This window comes from Dendrobates tinctorius, unplaced genomic scaffold (genome assembly GCF_039654945.1).
Source record: "Dendrobates tinctorius isolate UK_male_01 unplaced genomic scaffold, ASM3965494v1 ptg000120l, whole genome shotgun sequence".
NCBI lineage: Eukaryota > Metazoa > Chordata > Amphibia > Anura > Dendrobatidae > Dendrobates > Dendrobates tinctorius.
Window position 1 is genome coordinate 31650469 of NW_027361788.1, and position 27747 is coordinate 31678215.

Consider the following 27747-nt stretch of genomic DNA (forward strand, 5'->3'; position numbering starts at 1 on the left):
TGTATGTGGGTAGTATAAAATTATTAGTATATACTATAGAAGTATATTTTATGTGAATGCAGTATTATTTGATCGGTACATGGCATTACCATTAGGGCTCTATATAAACCCATTATTTGGACACTATATGGTACCATTATATGGGAACTGTATGGTAGGTTAAATTACCAAGTAGATAGCATGTATGTTCTATGACACACTGAAGAGCACCTGATAGTGGTATTATTTGGGGTCTATGTAGAACTGTTATTTAAACATTGTTTCTGTTGCTATGACTTTGGCCACCACAAGAATGAGATTTTATGGAAGATCACTATGTAGGAATTTTACATTTGTTTTGAGATCTACCCATAGATCTAAAGATTCTTTATCCATTACAGTCAATGGGGATCATCCAGAATGACGATTAGTGATGGGGCTCCTAACCAGATGTACATCAATAATCCAATCTTATAGATTTCCATTTTTAATTTTTTGTTATTTAATGATAAAATATATTTATATCAATTAAAAGTGTTTTTTATTAGCATTAAAATAATCAGGATTTGAGTTTATTCATATATTAATGACATTTAATGAACTAATTCATTTGTTTGTAACACTTTTCTATACATGGATGATGTAATAATAGGAGTGTTAGCTCTTGGGCTCCGGATATAATCATATGAATGATCGGAGAGGACGTCATCCATGGAGCTATATACTGTATGTAAGGACTGGACCGGCACCAGGGCCCATGGGATGCAGACTCATAATGGTCCTGACAGTGGCCGGTATAGCACTTGTTTAGAGAGATGGTGGTGTTTAGTGAATCTGAATTAGCTTAACACCTTCCTTCAAACGTAGCAGAGCTGTGAATGCTGTGTAATGATTTCCTATGTAGCAGAGCTGTGAATGTCTGTGTAATGATTTCCTATGTAGCAGAGCTGTGAATGCTGTGAAATGATTTCCTATGTAGCAGAGCTGTGAATGTCTGTGTAATGATTTCCTATGTAGCAGAGCTGTGAATGCTGTGAAATTATTTCCTATGTAGCAGAGCTGTGAATGTCTGTGTAATGATTTCCTATGTAGCAGAGCTGTGAATGCTGTGAAATTATTTCCTATGTAGCAGAGCTGTGAATGTCTGTGTAATGATTTCCTATGTAGCATAGCTGTGAATGCTGTTTAATGATTTCCTATATAGCAGAGTTGATCATGATAAGTAACTATTTCCTGTGTAGCAGAGCTGTGTGTGCTATGTCACTATTTCCTGTGTAGTAGAGCTGAGCATGTTATGTAACCATTTCCTATGTAGCAGGCCTGAGTTTGCTATGTAACTATTTCCATTGTGTATTAAGATAAAAAATAAATGTGAATGTACTAGCAGTCCAATGGAAAGTTACATCTACATTTATAGAGGTCTAACTATGGTGGGGAGACTGGCTTGGCGTGCATTAATACCAGAGGATGCAACAAGTCCCTTTGCCTTGGCTAGAATTTTGCTAAAGAGCAAGGGCAAATGGACCAAATCTTTGCTTTGGGTAAATTAAATCCTAACCAATACCAGTTACCACTTGAAGAGCTCTTTTAAATGACATCCTGCACTCTGCTACATCTATAATGCTCTATACCTCTGCTACATCTGTTTATAATGCTGTACAGCTCTGCTACATCTGTATGTTTCCCTATGCAGCTCTGCTACATCTGTTTATAATGCTGTACAGCTCTGCTACATCTGTATATTCTTCTACACAATAGTTATCTGGATATTTAGTAGTTAAAAGTGACTGATCCGAATTAAGGTTTTCTGAAAGAAAAAAAATAAAATATGAAATAAAAGAAGAATATATGTGTTTGGTTTTCTTGTAGACATCAGGTAGAATAATTAGAGCCTGGCTTCTGCCTCAGACAATCTCCATTATTCATGTATTTTCTGGCCACATAAAAATGACAGATCGCAGTGGTGGCAATGAGGGTCCTGGAGTGGGGGCTCACTATTATATTGCACATTGGGTGTTGCAGCCATCAGGTGTATGGCGCTCACACACTCCCCCTGGTGTCCGATGAGCGTACAACAGCCTCCAGCTCAGCCAGCAGCACTGGTCTTCCTGCAGGAGCTCAGAGCAGCTGTGCCAGCTCCAGGATCCACACTGATTGACTGTGCTGGGACCCTACACTCCAGGACTGGTGCTGGAGATTGGGGTTCACTACTGATTGGGGGGGTGGGGAGGAAGGGGGCAAAGCCCAAGCTTTGGGGAAGAGATGAGAGATGGATCATGCTTTGAAGGAGGTGACACCCAGCAAGGAGTCTGCTAGTGCTGACATGTTGTTTGCTCTTCTGGCTCAGAATGAAGACCTGAGGAAAGGTAGGTGACCAGCCTGATGGGTGATCCCTACATGCAATGTGATAACACTCCAATAGTACAGCAGCTGATGGCTGCATCCACCACCTGCTCTGTTCATCTTCAGCACCATGGACAAGGCTCCAGGTTATAATCTACACTGAGCATAATGGCATATAATCTATGCCCCCCATAGACCACATAGGAAATCATATAATCCCACCCAGCTGCCATAACTAGGACCCTAAACCAAAGCCACCTGCAGCTCCTCCATCCATCCCTCATATTACACCTGTAACAAAGCTTGGGAAATAGAGCCCCAGAGATGCAACAGGACCAAGGAAGGATTAGTCCATGTATTAGATACAGAAAGGACCATATATCTGCTTATTATATAGCACACTTCTTTATACTAACCCCTCTGGATCATAGCAGTAGATGCCCACATTGTGCAGAGTGATATATAATCCTATATATATCCTATATTCCCCTGTGCAACCAGAGTCCTCACTATTCCGATCAGTATGTGCCCTATTATTAGATCCTACTACTGTACAATAGGTTTATTATCTTCTATTCATTATGCTATGAATATACTCTATTACTATTATATCTAACGATGTCATTACTGCACCCTGACATATAACAGGAACCAAAATAACTAAATATAATTTATAGAATTATCCTACTAAATGATAAGACTTTCCCGCTTTCAAATCTAAAAAAAAATTAGATTCCATTTTATATCTATTATATATTACTTTGAGAGTTTGAATTTTCTAGATATTTTCATTATTTTTCTAGGATTTTATGTATTTTTCAGATCTTAAGTTTATAGATATTTTTCATTACTTTTCTATATTTTTAATTTTCTAGATATGTTAATTTCTTTTCTATGATTTTATACATTTTAATTTTCTAGATATTCCCATTCTTATTCTGATTTTAGTATTCTATTTTTTAATCTATTATATATTACTTTGAATATTTGAATGTTCTAGATATTTTCATTCTCATGCTATGATTTTAGTTATTTTAATTTTCTATATATTTTTCTTAATTTTTTATTATTTTAGATATTTTAATTTTCAATGATTATCCTCATTCTACCTTATCATAATTTATCATACAGTAATTTGTCTCTGATTTTTACATTTTATTCTATAATATTTTATTACCTTCGGACAGATTTAATTTTCGCAAGTTAGATTTTTTTTTTTAAAGAAATTCTGTCATGATAACATATCAGTAGAAGTCATATTTTACATTTTTCTTCTTGTTATATAAATTATATTATCACATTTTCTATGAAGTTGTTCCTTATTGCCTTTTAATATCTTACCATATGTTTTGATGTATCATAACATTATTTTTCGCTAGCTTATTATATATCTATAATAATTATAAGGCTTTGTCCTTAATAATTTTTTGGGTATATTTTGATCTGTTGATGTTTAATGTTGTAATAAAAAAATTCAATAAAAAGATACTAAAGAAAAATACTAATTTTGGTATAATATAGAAGACAATACAATACTTGCTATATTCCCTTCTATACTCAGAATCCCTAGATCCTACACATCCATGTGCTACATCTACAATCACCTATATAGACTCCATGGTGCAATAGAAGGGAACCCTTTTATTATTAACTACTGAGCAGACAGAAACAAAACCATAATAACAGGACTTTTTTCTGTGTATTTTTATCTTTCCTATAAAATATATATATATACATATATATATATATATATATATATATATATATATATATACTGCTCAAAAAAATAAAGGGAACACTAAAATACCACATCGTATGTTGTAGTGTTCCCATTATTTTTTTGAGCAGTATATATATATATGTGTATAAAATCATTATAGTTCCTGCATTATTGCATACTTTGAAGAATGTTCTTGATAACCAATGCTATCCGATCCTACATATCTAAGTGCTGCCAATAAACGTTAAATATAAAAAGTAATTACTATAGATTTTTCCAGAGTATATAAAATTAGTTAGAAAATGTTAAAAAACCGGAAAGAAATAAAATGGTTATTTGATAGATTTAGCTGTGTCTATAGAAGTAGATTTGTAGACATCATATATATATGTATATACACACACACAGAATCATATGTATGAGAAGTAAAAATTAAAAAAACAAAGATGCTTCGTAATCTGCAGTCATTCCACCAATATCTTCCCCCCATTTCCCGAGAGGGAGGCTGCTATATAATATGCTGTGTACTAGAGGAGGATTGGGTGGAGTTGGTCGCACGGTGCCGGGGAGCAGCTCCCGGGATACTGCAGCCAGTGTCGGGGAAGGAACTGATCCAACAAGTGATGGCTTCATTATTCGGAACAAACTTGAACATTTTTTTTTATTCTAACAATTGTCAGCTCTAAACAACAACAAAGAAAAGAAAGGAAAAGATATATAGAGACATTAACATTTTATCAGACAACACACAGACAAAAGACGAGAGCCGCTGCCTCCAGGTGAGAGAATAAAGGCAGATCCATAATTAATGGTGCAGAGGAGCTGCTTCCCGCTACCTGCACTACAGGGACAGCTCCAACACCTGGAGGGGACAGATGGATGGATATTTTAATTATGCGTATATATCATATAAGACAGAAAAAATACATAATATCTATTATCTATGTCATATTTATTTATTTTTATGTCATATCTATCTATCTATCTATCCCATATCTATCTATCTATCTATCTATCTATCCCATATCTATCTATCTATCCCATATCTATCCCATATCTATCTATCTATCTATCTATCTATCTATCTATCTATCTATCTATCTATCTATCTATCTATCCCATATCTATCTATCTATCTATCTATCCCATATCTATCTATCTATCTATCTATCTATCTATCTATCCCATATCTATCTCATATCTATCTAATATCTATCTATCTATCCCATATCTATCTATCTATCTATCTATCTATCTATCTATCTATCTATCTATCTATCTATCTATCTATCTATCTATCTATCGGTTTATGGGTTGAACTAGATGGACATAAAGTCTTCCTTCAACCTTAATAACTATGTTACTATATTACTATGTTATTATCTATCTATCTATTTATCTCTCTATCCCATATCTTTCTATTCCTCCATTCTTCCAATCCTATATCCATCTTCTATCTATCATTTATCTACCTATAATTTATTCAGCTTCTATCTATCTATCTATCTATCTATCTATCTAATATCTATCTATATAAGATGTACCTATCCATTTTATATCTATCTAATATCTATCTATCTATGTAAGATGTACATATCTATTGGTCACATATATAGGATATATAATGTTGTGTGCTATCAGTATGGGAATATGGTAATAAAATGATACTGGACATCATATAAAGCTAATTTCCAACATTTTTAATTTCCAACATTTAGAGTAATAAAATGCTCTTCCCTGGAATTAATGGATAGTGGACATTTGTCTGGATACCTGTTATTCATTAAAGTAATATCTACCTACTAATTGTCCATCTTTCTAAAGACCCATCACATCCCTGTCTGTATCTGTCCTGTACCTGCTTTCTCAATCACTATTTACTATCATTGTCTAACCTAAGCTGGAAGAACAGGGGGTTTCCTGTCACACTTACTGTAAGGTCCCTGTGACCAGCACCTCACATGTGGAGAGGAGCAGATCTACCAATTATCAAACGGAAAGGAGTTTTTATTACCAATCCATAATATTGTCATTTAATAATGATAGATAACAAAATATAATAATGATTATATATATATATATATATATATATATATATATACATATACACACACACACACAAGATAACAGATCATGAATATATACATGATAATAATAGGTTAATAGATAGACAGACATGAGATATATGGATATTATTTATACATAAGATGATTGTATAGAGATGGTGGATTCAACCAGATTTTTGTCTTCTAGTTCTAATATCCATCATCTAATATCTGTGTATGATTTAACATGTCTATCTAATATTATATACATCTACAGATAGAAAAGTAAAATCTGCACTTTTTATGCAAAGAAGGTAGCAAAACCCTCAAGGTTCATCATTAAAATCCTCTTGTATACAAATGCAAAAACTCTATCAGCTTATATCTAATATATGTGTCTATATGCATCTTCTCTTGTTTGTCTATAATACAGTGTATATATGTATATATATATACATATATCTACACACACACTATACATATATATGTACACACACACACTATACATATATATGTACACACACTATACATATATATCTACACACACACACTATACATATATATCTACACACACACACTATACATATATATCTACACACACACACTATACATATATATCTACACACACACACTATACATATATATCTACACACACACACTATACATATATATCTACACACACACACTATACATATATATCTACACACACACACTATACATATATGTATATATACACACACACACACATTATGGAAAGATATGTATATATAGATACACACATTATACATATATATGCACACACATCTGTCCATAATATATATACATTATATATATATATGTTTACACACATATTATGCATATTTCTACACATTATGGACAGATTTATATAAATACATATATATACATACATATATATACACCCACACACACACATTATACATGCATACACGCATTATGGACAAAATGTGTATATATATAAATATATAAATCTGTCCATAATGTGTAGAAATATGCATAATATGTGTGTAAATATATATATATATTATGGACAAATGTATGTATATGTATATGCACACACATTATACATTATGGACAGATGTGTATATATATATACACACACACACACACTATGCATATATATGTGTGTTTATATATATATACACACATTATACGTACAGTGTATACATAATGTATATATCTATAGTGTGTGTGTATATATATATACACATCTGTCCATAATGTGTAATGTGTGTGCATATATGTATATATATAAATCTGTCCATAATGTGTATATATGTACAATGTGTGTGTATATGTATGTATAATGTGTGTATATACAGTCATGGCCAAAAGTATTGACACCCCTGCAATTCTGTCAGATAATACTCAGTTTCATCCTGAAAATGATTGCAAACACAAATTCTTTGGTATTATTATCTTCATTTAATTTGTCTTAAATGAAAAAACACAAAAAGAATTGTCCTAAAGCCAAATTGGATATAATTCCACACCAAACATAACAAAGAGGGTGGACAAAAGTATTGGCACTGTTCGAAAAATCATGTGATGCTTCTCTAATTTGTGTAATTAACAGCTCCTGTAACTTACCTGTGGCACCTAACAGGTGTTGGCAATAACTAAATCACACTTGCAGCCAGTTGACATGGATTAAAGTTGACTCAACCTCTGTCCTGTGTCCTTGTGTGTACCACATTGAGCATGGAGAAAAGAAAGAAGACCAAAGAACTGTCTGAGGACTTGAGAAACCAAATTGTGAGGAAGCATGAGCAATCTCAAGGCTACAAGTCCATCTCCAAAGACCTGAATGTTCCTGTGTCTACCGTGCGCAGTGTCATCAAGAAGTTTAAAGCCCATGGCACTGTGGCTAACCTCTCTAGATGTGGCCGGAAAAGAAAAATTGACAAGAGATTTCAATGCAAGATTGTGCGAATGTTGGATAAAGAACCTCCACTAACATCCAAACAAGTTCAAGCTGCCCTGCAGTCCGAGGGTACAACAGTGTCAACCCGTACTATCCGTCGGCATCTGAATGAAAAGGGACTGTATGGTAGGAGACCCAGGAAGACTCCACTTCTTACCCCGAGACATAAAAAAGCCAGGCTGGAGTTTGCCAAAACTTACCTGAAAAAGCCTAAAACATTTTGGAAGAATGTTCTCTGGTCAGATGAGACAAAAGTAGAGCTTTTAGGGCAAAAGCATCAACATAGAGTTTACAGGAGAAAAAAGAGGCATTCAAAGAAAAGTACACGGTCCCTACAGTCAAGCATGGCGGAGGTTCCCTGATGTTTTGGGGTTGCTTTGCTGCCTCTGGCACTGGACTGCTTGACCGTGTGCTTGGCATTATGAAGTCAGAAGACTACCAACAAATTTTGCAGCATAATATAGGGCCCAGTGTGAGAAAGCTGGGTCTACCTCAGAGGTCATGGGTCTTCCAGCAGGACAATAACCCAAAACACACTTCAAAAAGCACTAGAAAATGGTTTGAGAGAAAGCACTGGAGACTTCTAAGGTGGCCAGCAATGAGTCCAGACCTGAATCCCATAGAACACCTGTGGAGAGATCTAAAAATGGCAGTTTGGAGAAGGCACCCTTCAAATATCAGGGACCTGGAGTAGTTTGCCAAAGAAGAATGGTCTAAAATTCCAGCAGAGCATTGTAAGAAACTCATTGATGGTTACCGGAAGCAGTTGGTCGCAGTTATTTTGGCTAAAGGTTGTGCAACCAAGTATTAGGCTGAGGGTGCCAATACTTTTGTCCGGCCCATTTTTGGAGTTTTGTGTGAAATGATCAATGTTTTGCTTTTTGCTTCATTCTCTTTTGTGTTTTTTCATTTAAGACAAATTAAATGAAGATAATAATACCAAAGAATTTGTGTTTGCAATCATTTTCAGGAAGAAACTGAGTATTATCTGACAGAATTGCAGGGGTGTCAATACTTTTGGCCATGACTGTATATACATATATATATATATTATACACACATCTGTCCATAATGTGTGTGTGTATGTATATATATACACTCACTGGCCACTTTATTAGGTACACCATGCTAGTAACGGGTTGGACCCCCTTTTGCCTTCAGAACTGCCTCAATTCTTCGTGGCAGAGATTCAACAAGGTGCTGGAAGCATTCCTCAGAGATTTTGGACCATATTGACATGATGGCATCACACAGTTGGCGCAGATTTGTCGGCTGCACATCCCTGATGCGAATCTCCCGTTCCACCACATCCCAAAGATGCTCTATTGGATTGAGATCTGGTGACTGAGGAGGCCATTTGAGTACAGTGAACTCATTGTCATGTTCAAGAAACCAATCTGAGATGATTCGAGCTTTATGACATGGCGCATTATCCTGCTGAAAGTAGCCATCAGATGCCTGTTCTTAGCTGAGAGGAGTGGTACCCAGTGTGGTCTTCTGCTGCTGTAGCCCATCTGCCTCAAAGTTCGACGCACTGTGCGTTCAGAGATGCTCTTCTGCCTACCTTGGTTGTAACGGGTGGCAATTTGAGTCACTGTTGCCTTTCTATCAGCTCGAACCAGTATGCCCATTCTCCTCTGACCTCTGGCATCAACAAGGCATTTCCGGCCACAGAACTGCCGCTCACTGGATTTTTTTTTCTTTTTCGGACCATTCTCTGTAAACCCTAGAGATGGTTGTGCGTGAAAATCCCAGTAGATCAGCAGTTTCTGAAATACTCAGACCAGCCCTTCTGGCACCAACAATCATGCCACGTTCAAAGGCACTCAAATCACCTTTCTTCCCCATACTGATGCTCGGTTTGAACTGCAGGAGATTGTCTTGACCATGTCTACATGCCTAAATGCACTGAGTTGCCGCCATGTGATTGGCTGATTAGAAATTAAGTCTTAACACACAGTTGGACAGGTGTACCTAATAAAGTGGCCAGTGAGTGTATATATATATATATACACACATGCACACACACATTATACATATATATATATACACACACAACTCACTGTCATATTCCTAAAATGTGTCATTTCTGTGAATATATATATATATATATATATATATATATACACCTTTTGTAAGCATATCCCATGGTATAATTAGTGATGTCTTGGAGGTGTGAGCTCTTTGTGGTGTATGGGGGCAGCTCTGCTCCTGTGTGGCCCTATAGGCGGGGTGTAATGATGGCTGGCCATTGTGTTCTCATTAGTCAGGTACCATCATTGTTAGGATCTGTATTTAGGAACAGTCCGGCAGAAGTGTGAGATGTTCGACTACCACTAGGGTCTATGGAGCAGCCACACACAGATATATAAATATTATTACTAGGTTATTGGAACATTCAAGTTACATATTTTTTAGTTCTTTTGTATAATGTTTGGTCTTTATAAATTATATAGCACCATTAATTTTCACAGCGCTTTACAGATAACCATCTTCATTATTAGGCTGGATATGCATTAGTCCTTTTTTTTATAGTATTTTTATTATTTTCATAATTTCAGGGCAGGACTACCTCAACACACTTGTTGGTAATGACTGGATAATCTCCCACACATCTCAACAGCCTCAAATGGAGAAGAGCATACACCAAGCTAAATGAGAATTTCATGTCCACCCGCAGTCACCACTAGGGGGAGCTAACACTGTGTACTGTTCATACATGGAATGTGCAAACTCTTTGGCTCCACCTAGTGGTTGCTGCAGGCAGTGAGAAGTTTATGTTTTAGAGGGTTTGCCAGGATTATTTTTTCCCTAAAGCTGGATTTTCTTAATCTCTTGCTTGTGCATATTTCGGCTCCAATCTGTATGATCCTGGTATGTTGTGTGGCAGAGGGGATTCCCAGAGTCCAGGTTTGGCTGCTATCTGAGCATCCCCCATAGCTGCTGTATGACCCAGTGACTTGGCTCTTGGCTGGAGAATAGATGTCTGTGCTTTCTTCTTGCAGAAATCCCATTGTGTGCCGGCTGCAATCAACACATCATGGACAGATTTATTCTTAAAGTGTTGGACAGACACTGGCACAGTAAATGCCTCAAGTGCAATGACTGTCAGATCCAGCTGGCCGAGAAGTGCTTCAGCAGAGGGGACAGCGTCTACTGCAAAGACGACTTCTTCAAGTAAGTGTCACTGCCACCATAGATGATACATGTGTGAACGCAGCTCAAGATTTCATTTTTTAGGCATTTTTTTAGATCTTTATGAAAAAGACCCTACAATTTGCTTCCTAATAAAACATACGCTGCGTCATTCAATATCATGATATCGGGGTAGGTCAATTCAAATTTTTCCCCAGTCTACTTGCCTGCGTTCATCTACATCAATACCAGAATGTACTCATGTGGAGTACAGATGATGGTAGTGATGGCTCAGTTCCTGTCTCCTGCTTATCAGAACAATTCCTAGCAGCAGCTTCTCCCCAGAGTTCATGAGGCATGGATGCTGAGCTGACCCATCACTGCCATCATCTGTACTCCAAATGAATACGTTATGATATCAATGCAGGTGAAGGCAAGCAAATAAACTGGGGGAAAAGCAGGGGTCTGGAAGATAAGATAAGATAAGATAAGATAATCCTTTAATCGTCCCACCATGGGGAAATTCAGAGCATTACAGCAGCAAGGCAGGAATAAGTACAGATACAGATGCATAAAGGCATTACATTGACAGTAGGTAGGTACATATACGAAAACAAAAAGCAACTTACATGCAATTTTTTTATAGGAATAAAGACAAATCCCATATTAAAGATATTTGTAAAGTGTTACAAATATCCAATTCTGAACAAAATTATCAAAAAATAAGCAAGGAGTTAAGTTACTCTTTAAGCCTCTGTTAAAATTTCAATAGGACTCTGTGATGGCTACCTGGGATCAGAGATCAGGTTAGGACGTGCCACCCCAGAGAGGGAGAGGGGCATACGATATATATTGAGAGGTTTGGTGCAAATGTGGGGAGTTGGGGTGACCAAGTCGGGTGGAAGTGGCTCCAAGTTGTAGTTAATGGAGTCGGGTCGGAGAAGTGGTGGGGAACCAAACAGAACGAAAACTGCTGGAAAGCTTGTGCCAGGCAAGGCAGAAGCTGCTAATAGTAAGTGTTAGGCAGGGCAGAAACTGCTGGAGAGCTTGTGCCAGGCAGGGCAGAAACTGCTAATAGTAAGTGCCAGGCAGGGCAGAAGCTGCTAATAGTAAGTGTTCGGTAGGGCAGAAACTGCTGGAGAGCTTGTGCCAGGCAGGGCAGAAAGAGGTCAGTGATTGTTTCATGATGTTGGTCTACTAGGCATTGCTCCCACCTAGCCAGAATCCTACTCCTCACTGATGAGGGGCAACACCCTGAAACAGCTGTCAGTGGATGGATACCTTGCCTTGGTATTTCCCTTGTCATATCTGTAAACTCGTAAAGAGCTGGATATTGACTTAAAGGGCCACTTAATATGGTGGTAATGGTGGTTTCCGAAAGGAGCCACCCCTTGGCTGGGTCCTTCCCTGGAGGAAGATCTGGCTAGTCCCGTGTTTGAGTCTCTTAACTGAGGCTCCACGGACTTTCTTTGCATAATAGTAAGTGCCAGGCAGGGCAGAAACTGCTAATAGTAGGTGCCAGGTAGTGTAGAAACTGCTAATAGTAAGTGCCAGGCAGGGCAGAAGCTGCTAATAGTAAGTACCAGTCAGGGCAGAAACTGCTAATAGTAGGTGCCAGGTAGTGTAGAAACTGCTAATAGTAAGTGCCCGGCAGGGCAGAAACAGCCAATAGTAAGTGCCAGGCAGAAACTGCCAATAGTAAGGGCCAGGCAGGGCAGAAACTGCTAATAGTAAGTTCAAGGCAGGGCAGAAACTGCTAATAGTAAGTGCCAGGCAGGGCAGAAACTGCTAATAGTAAGTGCCAGGCAGGGCAGAAACTGCTAATAGTAAGTGCCACTGAGATTATGTACCACCAGAGACTGTGGATTTGTGGGCTATGTAGCAGACCACTGTGTCATAGGTGGAAATATGCTTGGCATCGAAGGAGTGAACACTCTCCTGCCAGTGTTCCAGTATTAAACAAAGTTGGACTATCTGCAACCACCATGATGCTGTGCCTCTACGTGTAACCATGAAGTTTTTGCCTCTTCGAGGTAGAATTGTGCTCCTTTAACGGTCTGTGTATCCACATGTGATGCTGCTGCATTCCTCTATTAGGGTGACCACTAACGCCCCATTTTCCATACAACCCCTGCCATTACAGCCTTACCATAGCATGGTGGTGGGTGAGGAACCCGTGACCATAGTTACTCAGGGGTGGAGGCCTTTCTAATTCCGCCCCCGAGTATGTACAATAGGAGAAGTGCAGGCAGCTGCCCAAGCTTCTCCCCTATTACAGAGGAGAATTTCTTACAAAGCCGCCCCTCTCTTTTGTACATGGAGGGCATCACCAGTGACTAGTGGGGGAAAAAAAACTCAAATATGGCAAATAGCTACATGTGATACATAAGATACATTTCTATTATAAATCTGATTATTTCTATTTTTTTTGTCTCTAGGAGGTTTGGGACAAAATGTGCAGCCTGCCAACAAGGGATTCCCCCCACCCAGGTGGTGAGACGCGCCCAGGAGTTTGTGTACCACCTGCATTGCTTCTCCTGCATTGTGTGTAAACGGCAGCTAGCTACCGGGGATGAGTTTTACCTAATGGAGGACAGTAGGCTGGTGTGCAAGGCCGACTACGAAACGGCAAAGCAGAGAGGTACGGCACTGTGCACACTGCAAGCGGCAATGTCCTACTGGGGCTCAACTTCGGCATCTATTATTGGCCATATATGCACAATATATAGATCTGACGGTGACGATGCACCCAATAACTGACATGTATGTACACAAGACTGGGGAGAAGTGAGAGGAGATAATGATCATGGAAGTAGGGATCATTCTGGAGTTTCTGGCTGTAATTACAGGAACAACCTTATAGTCTAGAACTCCCCAGCTAGAAATGGCTGATATCAGGGCACTATCCGAGCATGCTCTGGTGCTAATCGAGTGTCTTTGGCGTGCTCAAAAAATATATTCGATTCCCCAAGGCTGCATGTCTCGGGGCTGTCTAATCCCCAGAAAAAGTCTAAAAAAAAAAAAAAAAAGTTACAGATTCAGAAAAAGTCTGTCTCCCCCCCATTTTATTTAATGTACATCTATATTTTATTAGATTTGCACTGATAGCATTGTATTTCTCATGAAATTAAAAACCTGGGGAAAAAAACCTAAGATAAAATTGAAAATAAAATTTATTAATTTTGAATAAAAGTTTTAATTTTTTTAAAATAATTTTTAATTAAGGTTTAAAAAAACCCTTTACAATGGCATTTAAAAAAAAAACATGACCACAATTTGTTTTTAATAAATGCATAAAATCTATAATTTATTTGGTTTATGGCTTTAAAAAGCTAGAATGTCGGTGTTAATAACTATAACTATATAATTATTATAACCATATAATAACATAATATTTGGACCTCTCCTTGTCAAAAGATAGGCAACAGGACAAGGCTTCACACGTTTAAAACAATTATTAAAATGCAAATATATTTTCTATTTAGATTCACAATAAAAAATTATATTATAAGAGTAAATTAAGTGATATTTATCAATTAGGTTATAATGCAATTTTGCTAAAAAAACATCAAATTGGGCTAAAAAAAGTAATTTAATAGAATGGAAACAGATTTATAACATTTTTGTAACTATATTGATATAAAATAAAAGGTAGAATTAAATCTTATTGCTTTTTGGTTATATAAAGGCGAGAAAGCCCACATTTAATATTTTTTTTGGTAAAACGAAATAAAATTAACTTCTTTTACTATTTACGGTACTTATTTATTTACTATGTCAAAAAATAATAGTTGAAGAATTTTAGAAACAAATTTGCAAAACCAAATTCAGAATTTCTGTAATAGAAAGTCCTTCTATTAAAAAACAAAAAATTACAAACAAGAGTATAAAATCCTTCCCTGCCCCCATATATTACAGAAGCTGAATCGACAGCCAAAAGGCCAAGGACGACCATTACTGCAAAGCAGCTGGAGACACTGAAAAATGCCTACAACAACTCCCCAAAACCTGCCAGACACGTCAGAGAGCAGCTGTCATCGGAGACAGGCCTGGATATGAGAGTGGTGCAGGTAAGGACTGATCTGCATGTTAATAGGAAAATGTATGTTCATTATATATGGGGAGAAAAACCGCCACTCACATATTACCGCGTAAAGTGCAGGCATTTATATTTGATTTCCAGCAGATGAAGCTAATTTTTTCTTATTCTTTAATTACATGAAAACAGAAGCTTTATGATACATTTTTTAATGTATTTATTGAATACATTATTTTATGAATTTTTTCAATGTTATGTTATTATTGATAATTATTTTATTATAGTTATTTATAATTGCATTTGTTAATTTATTTTTCATTGGCTTTGGTCATTATTAAATATATATTTTTCTTTTAGAATTTTTTCAATGAAATCATAATTTTGAACTTATTTATATAAAAATGAAAACTATCTTCCAATAAAAGTTTTATCATCCGCCCCAAGGAATCACTATGGAATTATGATGTAATGGGGCAATCATTAAAACTATTAGGAGATATTTTCTATTTTTATGACCGACACACTACGGATATATCAGATATAAAAAATATAAATAACAACAAAAAGTGAAACAGCTAAATATATCTGTTTAATAAAACTGTAAAAAAAAATAAATATTAATGAGCGTAAATGTGATATAACTTTGATTTTGACAATTTTTAAAAATGTAGTTATTTGTGTTTTCATTGGAACTATTTTAATTAAATATTTTATACATTTGTTTATTTTTTTTTTAAATTGATAAAAATAAAATGGATAAAAATTAAAAAAAAAGTTTTAATTTGTTTTTACCATGTGAATTTTCAAAGAAATCTATTTTGTTGTTTGTTTGTTTTAGATACAAATGTATATAGACTAATGATGATGATTTCTGCATTATTATGTTGCAAGGTTTGGTTCCAAAATAGAAGAGCAAAAGAAAAAAGATTAAAAAAAGATGCTGGAAGACAACGATGGGGGCAGTACTTCAGAAACATGAAAAGGTCGAGAGGAAATTCTAAATCTGATAAGGACAGTATCCAGGAAGAAGGTCCGGACAGCGATGCAGAAGTTTCCTTTACAGGTAGGAACTTGTTGTTTTGGATATATCGACGATTACCTAAAAAGTTATAGCCACAGCTAGACATAACGGAGAAGCGGATCTTGTCCGATGAAGTGGCCCTGCGCCCCATATGAGTCTTTTTCTGTGGCACCAGGACTCCCGGTGTGTGGCTACCTCTGCACCCTCTATCGATACCTGCCTTGTCATTGGGGTAGATATTTTTGAGCTTATAAGAAGGTATTGTTATGCGTTAGCTAGAAATACAGCAGGTCTGATGCCCAATAGCCAGTTAATACTTTTACCTGCATTATCACCCAAACTATTGCTGGCACCGCTAGAAAACATCCTCAATATATCCTTAAAGGGAAAGTGTCATCAGAAAATGTCCCAATACTCAAATCAAAGGGATTGCCCACACCTGTCCATGAAATAGCCTTGGAGTCAATTGTCCAATTACTTTTGGTCCCTTTAAAAACAGGGTGGCACATGTTAAAGAGCTGAAACGCCTAAACCCTTGATCCAATTTTAATGTGGATACCCTCAAATGAAAGCTGAAAGTCTGAGGTTCAACTGCATCTGAATTGTTTTGTTTAAAATTCATTGTGGTAATGTCTAGAACCAAAATTAGAAAAATGTTGTCTCTGTCCAAATATATATGGACCTAACTGTACATCCTGTGATAGCTGCTGTATATAGAGGTGTTATTCCTCATTGTACAGGAGGGGGTGAGCTATGACATCACCTATTGTGACTGGTGGATCCTGTGTTATCTACTGTATATAAAGATGTTATCAGTCATTGTACAGGAGGAGGAAGTGAGCTGTGACAACATCTATTGTGAATGGTGGATCCTGTATTATCTACTGTATATAGAGATGTTATCTGTTATCGTACAAGAGGAGGTGAGCTGTGACATCATCTATCATAAGTGGAGTATCCTGTTTTCTCTACTGTATATAGAGGTGTTATCAGTCATAGTATAGGGGGAGGAGGTGAGCTGTGACATCACCTATTGTGAATGGGTGATCCTGTGGTATCTACTGTATATAGAGGTGTTATATCAGTCATTGCACAGGGGAGGAGGTGAGCTGTTACATCACCTATTGTGAATGGTGGATCCTGTGTTATCTACTGTATATAAGGGTGTTATCAGTAATTGTACAGGGGGGGAGGTGAACTGTTACATCACTTATTCTTATTGGTGGATCATGTGTTATTCACGGTATATAGAGGTGTTATCAGATTAGTTATTGTACAGGAGGAGGAGGTGAGCTGTGATACGGTGCTATCAGAATATTGTTGAAGATTCTGCAAGAAAGGACAGGAAGTTAGAGGCTAAAATAGCCCCGGTGGCTAACTCATTTAGTTGTTTTTTTTGCTTGTTTTTTTTTTTTTTAAACATGACATGGTAAAAACATATTACTCATGCTGACCTAAAGCCTAAATCTGATGAACTATGTTCTTTCATTTCAGATGAGCCCACCATCTCAGAAATGAACCATTCCAATGGGATTTATAACACTTTAAATGAGGCATCTCCAGTTCTGGGCAGACAGGCTGGAAGCAATGGTGCCTTCTCTTTGGAACATGGTGGCATCCCAGCTTCAGACCAGTATCATGACCTACGGTCCAACAGCCCCTACGGAATACCTCAGTCTCCAGCATCATTACAGCCAATGCCAGGCCACCAGCCGTTGATTTCAAGCTTGGCATTCCCTGATCCCGGATTGGGTATAATGGCACAAGGTGGGCAAGGAGTGCCACCTTCCATGAGAGTGTTAGGCGCAAATGGACCAAGTTCTGACCTCTCCACTGGTAGTAGTGGTGGATATCCAGATTTTCCTGCCAGTCCTGCTTCTTGGTTAGATGAAGTTGACCATGCTCAGTTTTGACACGAGACATGAACCAAGCTCCTATTTGTGAGTTAAGCTTGGATGTGGATGGGGTGGGGTCCAAACTTTTACACTGGAAGGGGATGAAAAGTTGAGCATAATGCAATCGATAAACCTGGCTGGAAGTTTATAGAGGAATCTCTTCACTGCAAGGACTTTGGAGAACATTGGACATTTATCGAGGACTTCAGCGTTTGGTTTGTGTCATCTTAACTTCTACATATTGGACTAAGAGAGACTTCTATGTATCTATTACAAATCTCAGTGACTTTCTTCTGCACCTTTATCCTTGTGCTGTACGGTACCAATCATCTTAATTGGAAACCCAACTTTTTGACTTATATGTATTTCAGGAACCTAAGCAACTAGCGAAACAAGGAAAGAGACGGCATGACTTGTATGATTTGCCATTGATCTTAGAATAATGCAATTTCTTATAAATTTTCCTTACCCAACTGATACTCATCCATGGAGAACAGAGATTTTTTTCAACCTTTTTTTGCATTCCCGTGCTGGCCATAGACATTTAATAATGGTTGTCTAACATAATAATTATTATGCCAAGAATTAGTCAATTTCCCAATAAAAGAAACCAAGGTGAATGCAAAGGGTGGAGTTGATGGGTGAGACAGGCACTTTGGCCACCAATGATCTAAAAAACAGGTTTTTTTTGACAATGGACAAATCTAGTCTATTGTGTCCTCTGACATCATGTAACTAGGAGGACATGTAAATCCCATCAAAAAGATTGGCCTCACCAGTGGTTTTATGGGTTTTAATGTCAAAGGTCCCTAGGCGAGCAGAGGTTGTACCCAAAATCTGGTACCTATGGGGTATCAAAGGACTCCTTACTATATGGCATGTGGGGGGACTCACATTTTGTATTTGGTCACAAATGTTTTAAGCTGCACCTCGTCTCGAAGCCAACAAGTTTTCACCTTTGACCAAGTCCTATATTCAATGCACTTCTAAAGTGAGTATTTATGTGTTACATCTTACAGGGAAATTATCTGTAGCCCAAGACCAAACATTTTATAAAAAAAATAATAATAATAATAAAAAATCACGAGAAATTATCAGTTGTGGAATTTTCAAAAATAAAAAAAATATCATTTTCACAATTCTTTTCTGCCAATGCAGATGCTGTACTGCCTTTTCCTATAGATGGCCATGTATATCGCTTACACACTATAGGAACACATTCTAAAATTGCACTTAAAATCTGTTGCCAAATAAAGAAAAAAAATATTCTTTAAAAAAAAAGTTTCTTTCTAGTTCATGTTATCCCCTGGATTATCATCTGTTGATTTTTTTTTTTAATACATTTATTATTGAATTTATACCCTCATTTTTACATTAATGGTTCGGTTGTATCGTTTTATGTCGCTCTCTTTAAATGCAGCAAATAAAAGCAATCTGGTTTATTGGTAAAAATAATAATAATAAAAAAATAATAATCAGTATGTAAATCGTTCCTCGTCTGCTGAATGCTGTGGAATATGTGTATGTCAATGTGTAATATTTATTTGCTCCTTAATGATCAAACATTTCAAGACGTTGAATAAATTTGTCAGCAAAAATGCTAATTCCGTCTGACTAAATTTACTGAGAAGAAATTATTTTATGGCTTCTAAGAAAATACAGTTTATGGCCTATAAAATCCTATTACAATATTTAATTACTCTTCAATATATTTTTAAAATTTTTTAAAATGGTAAAAAAAATCAGTTTATGATTATTTTTGCATTAGTTGTGGAAATAGATTGGTTGTATTCAGGGTCTTACAATAAATTGGTAAATCTAAAATAAATTGATTTTAATTAATGTATATAGATATTAGTTACCAAGTGGTATAATATTCAATAATGAAGTACCTTGCTGAGCAATAGGATTTGCATACTATGGGCCAAGTCATCATTGCATTTTTACCAATTCTTTTTTTACATGAGTGCCTCACAACTAGTCATTTTTTGATACAGTGGGTAAAATAAGTATTTGATACACTGCTGATTTTGCAAGTTTTCCCACCTACAAAGAATGGAGAGGTCTGTAATTTTTATCGTAGGTACACTTCACCTGTGAGAGACAGAATCTAACAATAAAAAACAGATAATCACATTGTATGATTTTTTACATTATTAAATTGCCTCCCCTTCTTTCTGGGTATCGGTGAGATCCCAAAGGACCTTTTCAGGTGATCGCCGCTTGAAATCCTATCAACTTCCCACAAGCTACACCTCCATTTTACTAGCAACACCCACTACACACTATTTCCCGACCTATGACTGTACAATTGGACACCTGAGCTCTGATAATAGAGCCCCCCCAGCATGACACACAATCGTTCAGGAAGTGCTGCTTTTCGGGAAGTTAAGGATTGGGGGAATTGTAAACTCTTCACAGAGTTTGGAAGGTCGCCTCTTATTTTGGACATTTTGAGAAAATTGGCAAGGCATGTTTGCATTACTTGCCATCCAGGGAAATTTATTATGTAAGCATTCCAACAAGATCACTGAAAGAGGAGGAGCAGAAATGGGGAGCGGAGGGAGCAAACAGCCAGGGGTGCGGCAGCAGCAAACAGCCAGGGGAGCGGTGGCAGCAAACAGCCGAGCAACGGCAGCAAACAGGGGAGTGGCGGGAGCAAGCAGGGGAGTGGCGGGAGCAAACAGTCAGGGAGAGGACAAAAAGTCAGCAGTGAAAACTCAAGACTGGCATGCTTGTATAGACATAAAACAGAGTGTGGTTGTCAACATGGAGTAGCTATTTCTTTCTATGAAATGATATAACTTACGGTTATTGTAATCCTATTGCTGCATATACATTAAATGTGAGTACAATCGGGACTACAGAACAGGAGAAAAACTGTGGATTCAGGTTACAGGTAAGCTGAGCAGCAGTCAATGTCAAGCGGCAGCCGCAAAAGCAAACAAGATTTTAGGATGCATAAAAAGAGAGATTAAATCCCACTATCCCAGCGTATTATTACCCCTTTGTAAATCACTGGTGAGGCCACATCTAGAATACGGGATCCAGTTTTGGGCTCAACATTTTAAAAATGATATTCAAAAGTTAGAATCATCTCAAAGGCGGCAGCTAGATTATTACAAGGGATGGAGACCTCTCATATGATGAAAGGTTGGAAATGTTGGTCTTGTTTATCTTAGAGTAAAGGCATCTCAGAGGAGATCTCATTTACATGTATAAATATATGTGTGATCAGTTCAAAGGACTGGTGCATGACATTCCTTCCAAGGACCATGCTAAGGACCAGGGGGCACTCATTACGGTATAAGAAAGGAGATTAATAGGAATGGGTTCTTTACAGTTAGAACAGTCAGACTGTGGAATGCTGACCACAAGAGGTAGGGTGGTTTCACATTTGCGTTTAAGGCCGCAGCGTCGGCCTGCGCACGGCCGCCGCTAAGCCTCGCCCCCTGCCGTGCCTCTGCCAGTAGCTCTGCCTACGGACGCTGCATGCGTCCTGCGTCCCCTATCTTTAGCACTGGAGACGCAGGCCGTGCGCAGGCATGCGTTTGGCAGCACATGTGTCCTTTTGACGCTGCGCCGACCAGCACCAAACGCAACAGGTTGCAATTTGGTGCGCTCGGCGCAGCGTCAAAAGGACGCATGCGCCACCAAACGCATACCTGCGCACGGCCTGCGTCCCCAGTGCTAAAGATAGGGGACGCAGGACGCATGCAGCATCATGCGTCCGTAGGCGGAGCTACTGGCGGAGGCACGGCAGGGGGCGGGGCTTAGCGGCGGCCATGCGCAGGCCGACGCTGCGGCCTTGAACGCAAATGTGAAACCACCCTTAGTAATGGCAGACACTATAACTTTTATACAAGGGTTGGATGATTTCCTCAGTACACATAACATGGCGGGTTATTAATAATTTAGTGACAAAATGTATGAAGAGTGGAGAAAGGGTGAACTTGGTGGAACTAGGTCTTTTTTCATACAATGTATCTAATACAAGAAAAAAACTCAGAGAACATAAAATAATAAAAACAATCTAAAAAGGACCAAGAAATAACACTTAAAAAATGTAAAAGAAAATGTCTAACATTTTATATGATCGTACTGCCTTCATCTTGTTACCAGTTCCAATATTAATTAAATCCATCCAGATTCATAGAGAATCCAGGGTCCCCAGATGCCGCTTGAGCACAATTTAATAGCGCGTATTCTAAAACTACTCATTCCCCATATTCTACGGACGTGTTACTTTCCACTGGGGCTCATACCAGACTGATTACTAAATTAATTGAGATATTCTGGTAGCGCAAAAGCCACCTGGAAAGAAGGAAAGCTTGATCTTATCTCCACATCCTTAGGACCCCCGAGGGACTCTTAACACTTTATAATCCTGTCCTAGCATGAAAGCTCTTATGGTCGGCACGCTCCACTGGGGGGGGCCCTGGGGACTTCTGCAGAGTAGGGGCCATATGCACTTTACTTATGGTCATTTCTCTATCGGAAGATCAACCTGATCCTCCCTGAGTTATCATGAATATCATTGTCTTCTTCTCCAAAGGTCCTACTTTTCTCCTCTAGTAAAGGGAATGATGTAAAACAAAATTGAATCCAATTATTTTATATATTTTTATCTAAATGGGTTGTCTGGGATAAGTAGAAAACAATACAGCCTTCTAAAAACAGCGCCACCACGTCTACTGGTGCAGCTTCGCAATATCAGATGCAACTTGTAACCAGGTTTTTATGAAAGCCATTTTTTAAATGTAAATTGCATTATAGTCCTTTGAGACTAAATTAATTGGCATTCACAGGGTTAATATCAAGTTCTACCAACTCAACCGCATCATGGGTCAACCCCAAGTCACCATCATCCTTTGGTTCCTAGAAGTACCTAGTAAACTGCGAGAAGGAGATCGTTAATTTCAAGGACCTTTCTTCTCCAGTTCTTTCTAGGAGAGAGCTAATTTGCATACTTGTTTTCCAAGTAGCATTAATGAGTTTCCTTCAAAGATGGTCCTAGAAGCTAAAAGTCTACATAGCAAAGACATTTATAAAGAAAGTACCGAGGCGCGTAGGGTCCCGTGTAGCTATGCAGTAGTACCGAACCCCCCCAAAAAAAACACCCTGTGTGTGAAATCAGCTGCATTACACAGTATAGACCCATAGAATTTTGTGTCTTATAAATTGATAGCTTTAAAAATTGTTTTAGTAAATGGTTTGCATTAACATTTAACTTTCATGACCGTTTTCGGGATTTTTTTTTTTTAATTTTCCAAAGTAAAACAATTTAAAAAAAAAGATGGAAATAAATTGAAGCGACCCACCCAAGATCTGTCTACGGTGTAATTGTGCAGCCTTGGGTCTTACTGAATAACATTTTCTTAAGAAGAGAATAAAGCTGAATGAGTCGTTATAAGAGGCGGGGATGTTTATATACAGCTGATGGGATGTTCTGTATCCAAGTGGTAATTCTCTACAGAATTATTCAAGACACCAGCTGATGTTAGCTCTACAAAAGCCCCCCTGGGGGCATAACTGGCATCACTGCTTCCCCCTGGGGGTCCTACACGTTGTCGCTTCATTAAGTACTAAATGGTTACATTAATCCTAACTGCTCTACGGAGATGTAGCTGTCACACATAATTTAGTCCATTCCAGCTGACTGGGGCATTGAGGAGCCTTATAGTAAAAGCAGATCCCAGTCCCAGCAGGACAGACTGGTGTCGTGTACAGGTGGTCTCAGCCAGGACAATGGCAACAGTAGAGTATTTGTCATTGGTACGTCGGGCTGCCACATGTTCTAGCTTTAAGTAGGTGCATTTGTTTTTTTTTTGTTTTTTTTAATTGCACAAATTTGAATCTTTGAAGTTTTGATCTGTGAGTCCTTCAAAACATCTAAATAAACAGACTGAAAGCTGTTGCGCCTTCAGCAACTCTCCAAAAACTACAAATTTTCATAGGAGCGTTGGAAGATTTCTGCTCTTAAAACTCAGAAAAAAATCCTAATTTTTAGGGCTCAATCACTGTCCGTACCAGAAAAATGGTCCAAGTGTCATCAGTGATTTTCTATAGCGTTTCATCAGTATCATCAGTTTTTCTCAAATGAGAAAAAAAAAAGTTTCTCCAGCTTCTCCAATCTAGCATTCAATGAAAAACAGGCATCTGAGGATGGTCCAATTCTTTTGTGTATTCAGACTTTCATTGCTTATTTTGATCAGACATATCAACATCAATATCGAACATGCCTCCTTGATTTTGCGCAGAACACTCGGTTCGCAAAAAAATATCCAACATTTGACCAGCAATATAGCCAGTCCTATGTACAAAATCTATCCATGAATGACTGTACGAGGTCATCACACTCTTGTGGTCAATATAGACACCCTCTACGTTATTGTTGTGCTAGCAAAAGTGGGACAAACTCTCCTGATGCCCAAATAGAGGGTTTCAGAAAATGCCCACCACCAAAACTTGGTCCCTAAAGTTGAGTAGATACTTTTCGACTGCAATATCGAAATTTGCCTACTAAATAGTTGTATAGTAGGTATTTTTCTTTTTTTTGTTGTTGCTGAGGGAAATTACAGACTGAATACAAAAACATTTTCACGATGATAATCGTAACTTGAGAACCTTAAGACTTCTTTGTTTTCCATGCTGAACTCTCAATAATTTTATTTTAATTCTTCAATTTTAAATTGAGTTATCCACAGCCAGAAAGAAATGAGGAGAAATCCAGGAGCTGGTTAGGTTTCAGTGGAGACAATGGGGGATATTTATATATGAAGAGCCAACTCCAGAAGGTTGACATCCTTGGTGAGTCTAAAGAAAAAGAGAGGATTTGTGTTCTCTGTTGTTTGTTAGGACTGGCTATAGAAAATGCTTAACCCTATAGATGTGGACACCTTGTGTGGTTTTGTCCCATGTTGTGTCCTCGGAATTACCTGGAGGTAGAAATTGATTGTGTGAGCCCAGAGGGATTATCTACAGTTTTGACATATGACTCATTCATTTCCTCTTGTTGTGTTGTCCACTGTCCACAATGCATCAAGTTACCCACCAGCTGGAGGAGGAAATCCCTGTTTTGTGTTTACCACATTGACTAGAATAATTTAGTTATTTATTACTTATATGTCCATTATTATGGACTAGTGTTTGGTAATTTTAGCCATTTTTTGGACTTGGGCGTCTATTTTCACTAATCCCCATTTTGGTTCTCACCATTTATTTGACACTTGCTATTTTTTTCTTCTTTTTTTTTGCTAAGGAGTAAAATTGGCACATGAGTTCGATATTGACTTTTATGACACAAAATATCATCTATGCCTTTTGTGCCTAAAGCTGGTCTTATCAGGAGTCCAGTACAAAAAAAGATTGGCACATTTGCGTTTTTGAAATTGCCCATAAACCTTAAATGCGATGTTCTCATGTTATTACAATTGCTGTAGTTCAACCTCATGAAGCGTTTTAGTGTACAGCTAGTTTTCATGGAGTTGGGCCACTAGAGCCTGACCGAGTGTGAGCAGTACTTAAAATGCAAAAGAGTGCAAAACACCATTGCAAAACTCCTAACTTCACAATAATCTCCGGCCACCCTATTTCCATATAGCAGTTAGCTGTTCACCTCTATCCCACTGAGATGCTGAAAGGTTCTTGTCAGTTCTGTAGACTCAATGCCCAGCATTGTCAGTTTGCAGAGCAAATCTCCTAATCATGGCTCTCACTTTCCAGAGCATTGTGCTTGTTCAAATGCCCTGTTATGGCTATATGTAAATATAGTCATAGCAGTGTACACTCAGAACACACACTCACAGACCATAATGCGTAGTAGCAGGACAAAGCTAATCTGTAGAATTGCCACTCAAAGAGGAGCACCCCTTCAAAAAAACTAGGAAGTAAGGAGACTGTGGGGAGATTGAAGACGCAACTTAAGAATACCCCTTCAAGCCTCTACACATAGACTAAAGTTGGTCAAATCCTACCAATAACATCTAACAGTTTAATGTATATAGGAGCCTCCTAAATATTCCCCAACAGATGATGTTGGGGGAGAGAAAGATCGGAAATGCTGGATTTTTAGTGAAAATTCCTTTTGTTCTATGGGAGATAAGCAGTTCCCAGAGAAGTCTGGCAGCACCTCTGTAATAGAGAACACAAAAGCTTGGACAAGCTTAATTATCAGAATTTTGACTGGGAGCATATCTTCCTTCACATGAAGGTGAAAGCAGAACTTTCATGGCCACAATTCAAAACAAGGTTCTACCAAGACACCGGCAATTTTAAGGTACTATAGTGATCCCCTCTCTAGACAAAATGAGTGCGAGTTTCTAAATAAAAAGGTATTGATGATTTTGTGAGATTTTCTTTCCTAATCTACACTTTTTTTTTCTATTCCCACAGAATCCCTAAAGGGGTTTTCCAAGAATATAATAAAATGGCCCCTATCACATATTTCAAACTGCAGCATGTTCTAGTCATGTGTCAGGACGGGCAGCAGTCTGAAGAAAAACAGCTCCCAAGAACTGCCATCTCAGCTGACAGAGGAGCTGTATCACAAGCTGAAGAGAAATTCTGTGACAGGAGGAGAAAGGAATCTTCTCAACTGACTGAACATGGGTGACTGAGGCTAAAGAAAATATTTCTTTGTGCCGACTCACCTGGAGAGAAGATTTATTTACCATATTCTCTTTTCACATCCCTGCTCCAGCAGCTCTCCAGTATGTGTGCTAACAATACAGTTTCTTTGTCAGTTGAGGCACAGGTCTTGGAAGCAGTGTTTCTTCAGACTACAGTCCATCCTGACACGCAATAGGAGCTATTTTATTACAGTCTTAAAGAACCCCTTTAAGGTCCTTTTCTTCTAGCCAACAAAGACATAAAGCCTATTAATATTTTCAGCTTGACCTTTATTTCAATTAACTTTCATTTATAATAACCCGGAGAACCCCTTTAACCCCTTCACCACCAAGGGTGGTTTGCACATTCATGACCGGGCCAATTTTTACAGTTCTGACCACTGTACCTTTATGAGGTCATAACTCTGGAACGCTTCTATGGATCCCGGTGATTCTGACATTGTTTTCTCGTGACATATTGTACTTCATGTTAGTGGTAAAATTTCATTCAAATAACTTGCGTTTATTTGTGAAAAAAACGGAAATTTGGCAAAAATTTAGAAAATTTCGCAATTTTCCAACTTTGAATTTTTATGCCCTTAAATCACAGAGATACGGCACACAAAAAACTTGATAACTAACATTTCCCACATGTTTACTTTAGATCAGCACAATTTTGGAACCAAAATTTTTTTTGTTAGGAAGTTATAAGGGTTAAAAGTTGACCAGTGATTTCTCATTTTTACAACACCATTTTATTTTTAGGACCACATCACATTTGAAGCCACTTTGAGGGGTCTATATGATAGAAAATACCCAAAAGTGACACCATTCTAAAAACTGCACCCCTTAAGGTGCTCAAAACCACATTCAAGAAGTTTATTAACCCTTTAGGTGCGTCACAGGAATTTTTTTGAATATTTAAAAAAAAATGAACATCTAACTTTTTTTCACAAAAAAAATACTTCAGGTTCAATTTTTTTTATTTTACCAAGGGTAACAGGAGAAATTGGACTGCA

At 37.7% G+C, this 27747-nt stretch overlaps 1 protein-coding gene across 1 annotated transcript; it reads left to right on the top strand.

The window, feature by feature from the left end:
* Window positions 1-2248: 2248 nt before the first annotated feature.
* LHX3 (LIM homeobox 3) lies at window positions 2249-19147 on the top strand. The gene is made up of 6 exons (XM_073541383.1): window positions 2249-2345; window positions 11035-11206; window positions 13603-13805; window positions 15083-15234; window positions 16095-16266; window positions 17719-19147. The coding sequence occupies exons 1-6, from the start codon at window positions 2249-2251 to the stop codon at window positions 18135-18137; spliced, it is 1215 nt and encodes a 404-aa protein (XP_073397484.1). The 3' UTR covers window positions 18138-19147.
* The last annotated feature ends 8600 nt before the right edge of the window (window positions 19148-27747 follow it).

Excerpts from the sequence above, each read along its gene's own strand:
- LHX3 (XM_073541383.1), top strand. The coding sequence starts at position 2,249 with ATGGATCATGCTTTGAAGGAGGTGACACCCAGCAAGGAGTCTGCTAGT. Across the intron at positions 13,806-15,082 it reads CGAAACGGCAAAGCAGAGAG|AAGCTGAATCGACAGCCAAA; the intron begins GTACGGCACTGT and ends CATATATTACAG. Across the intron at positions 16,267-17,718 it reads TGCAGAAGTTTCCTTTACAG|ATGAGCCCACCATCTCAGAA; the intron begins GTAGGAACTTGT and ends CTTTCATTTCAG.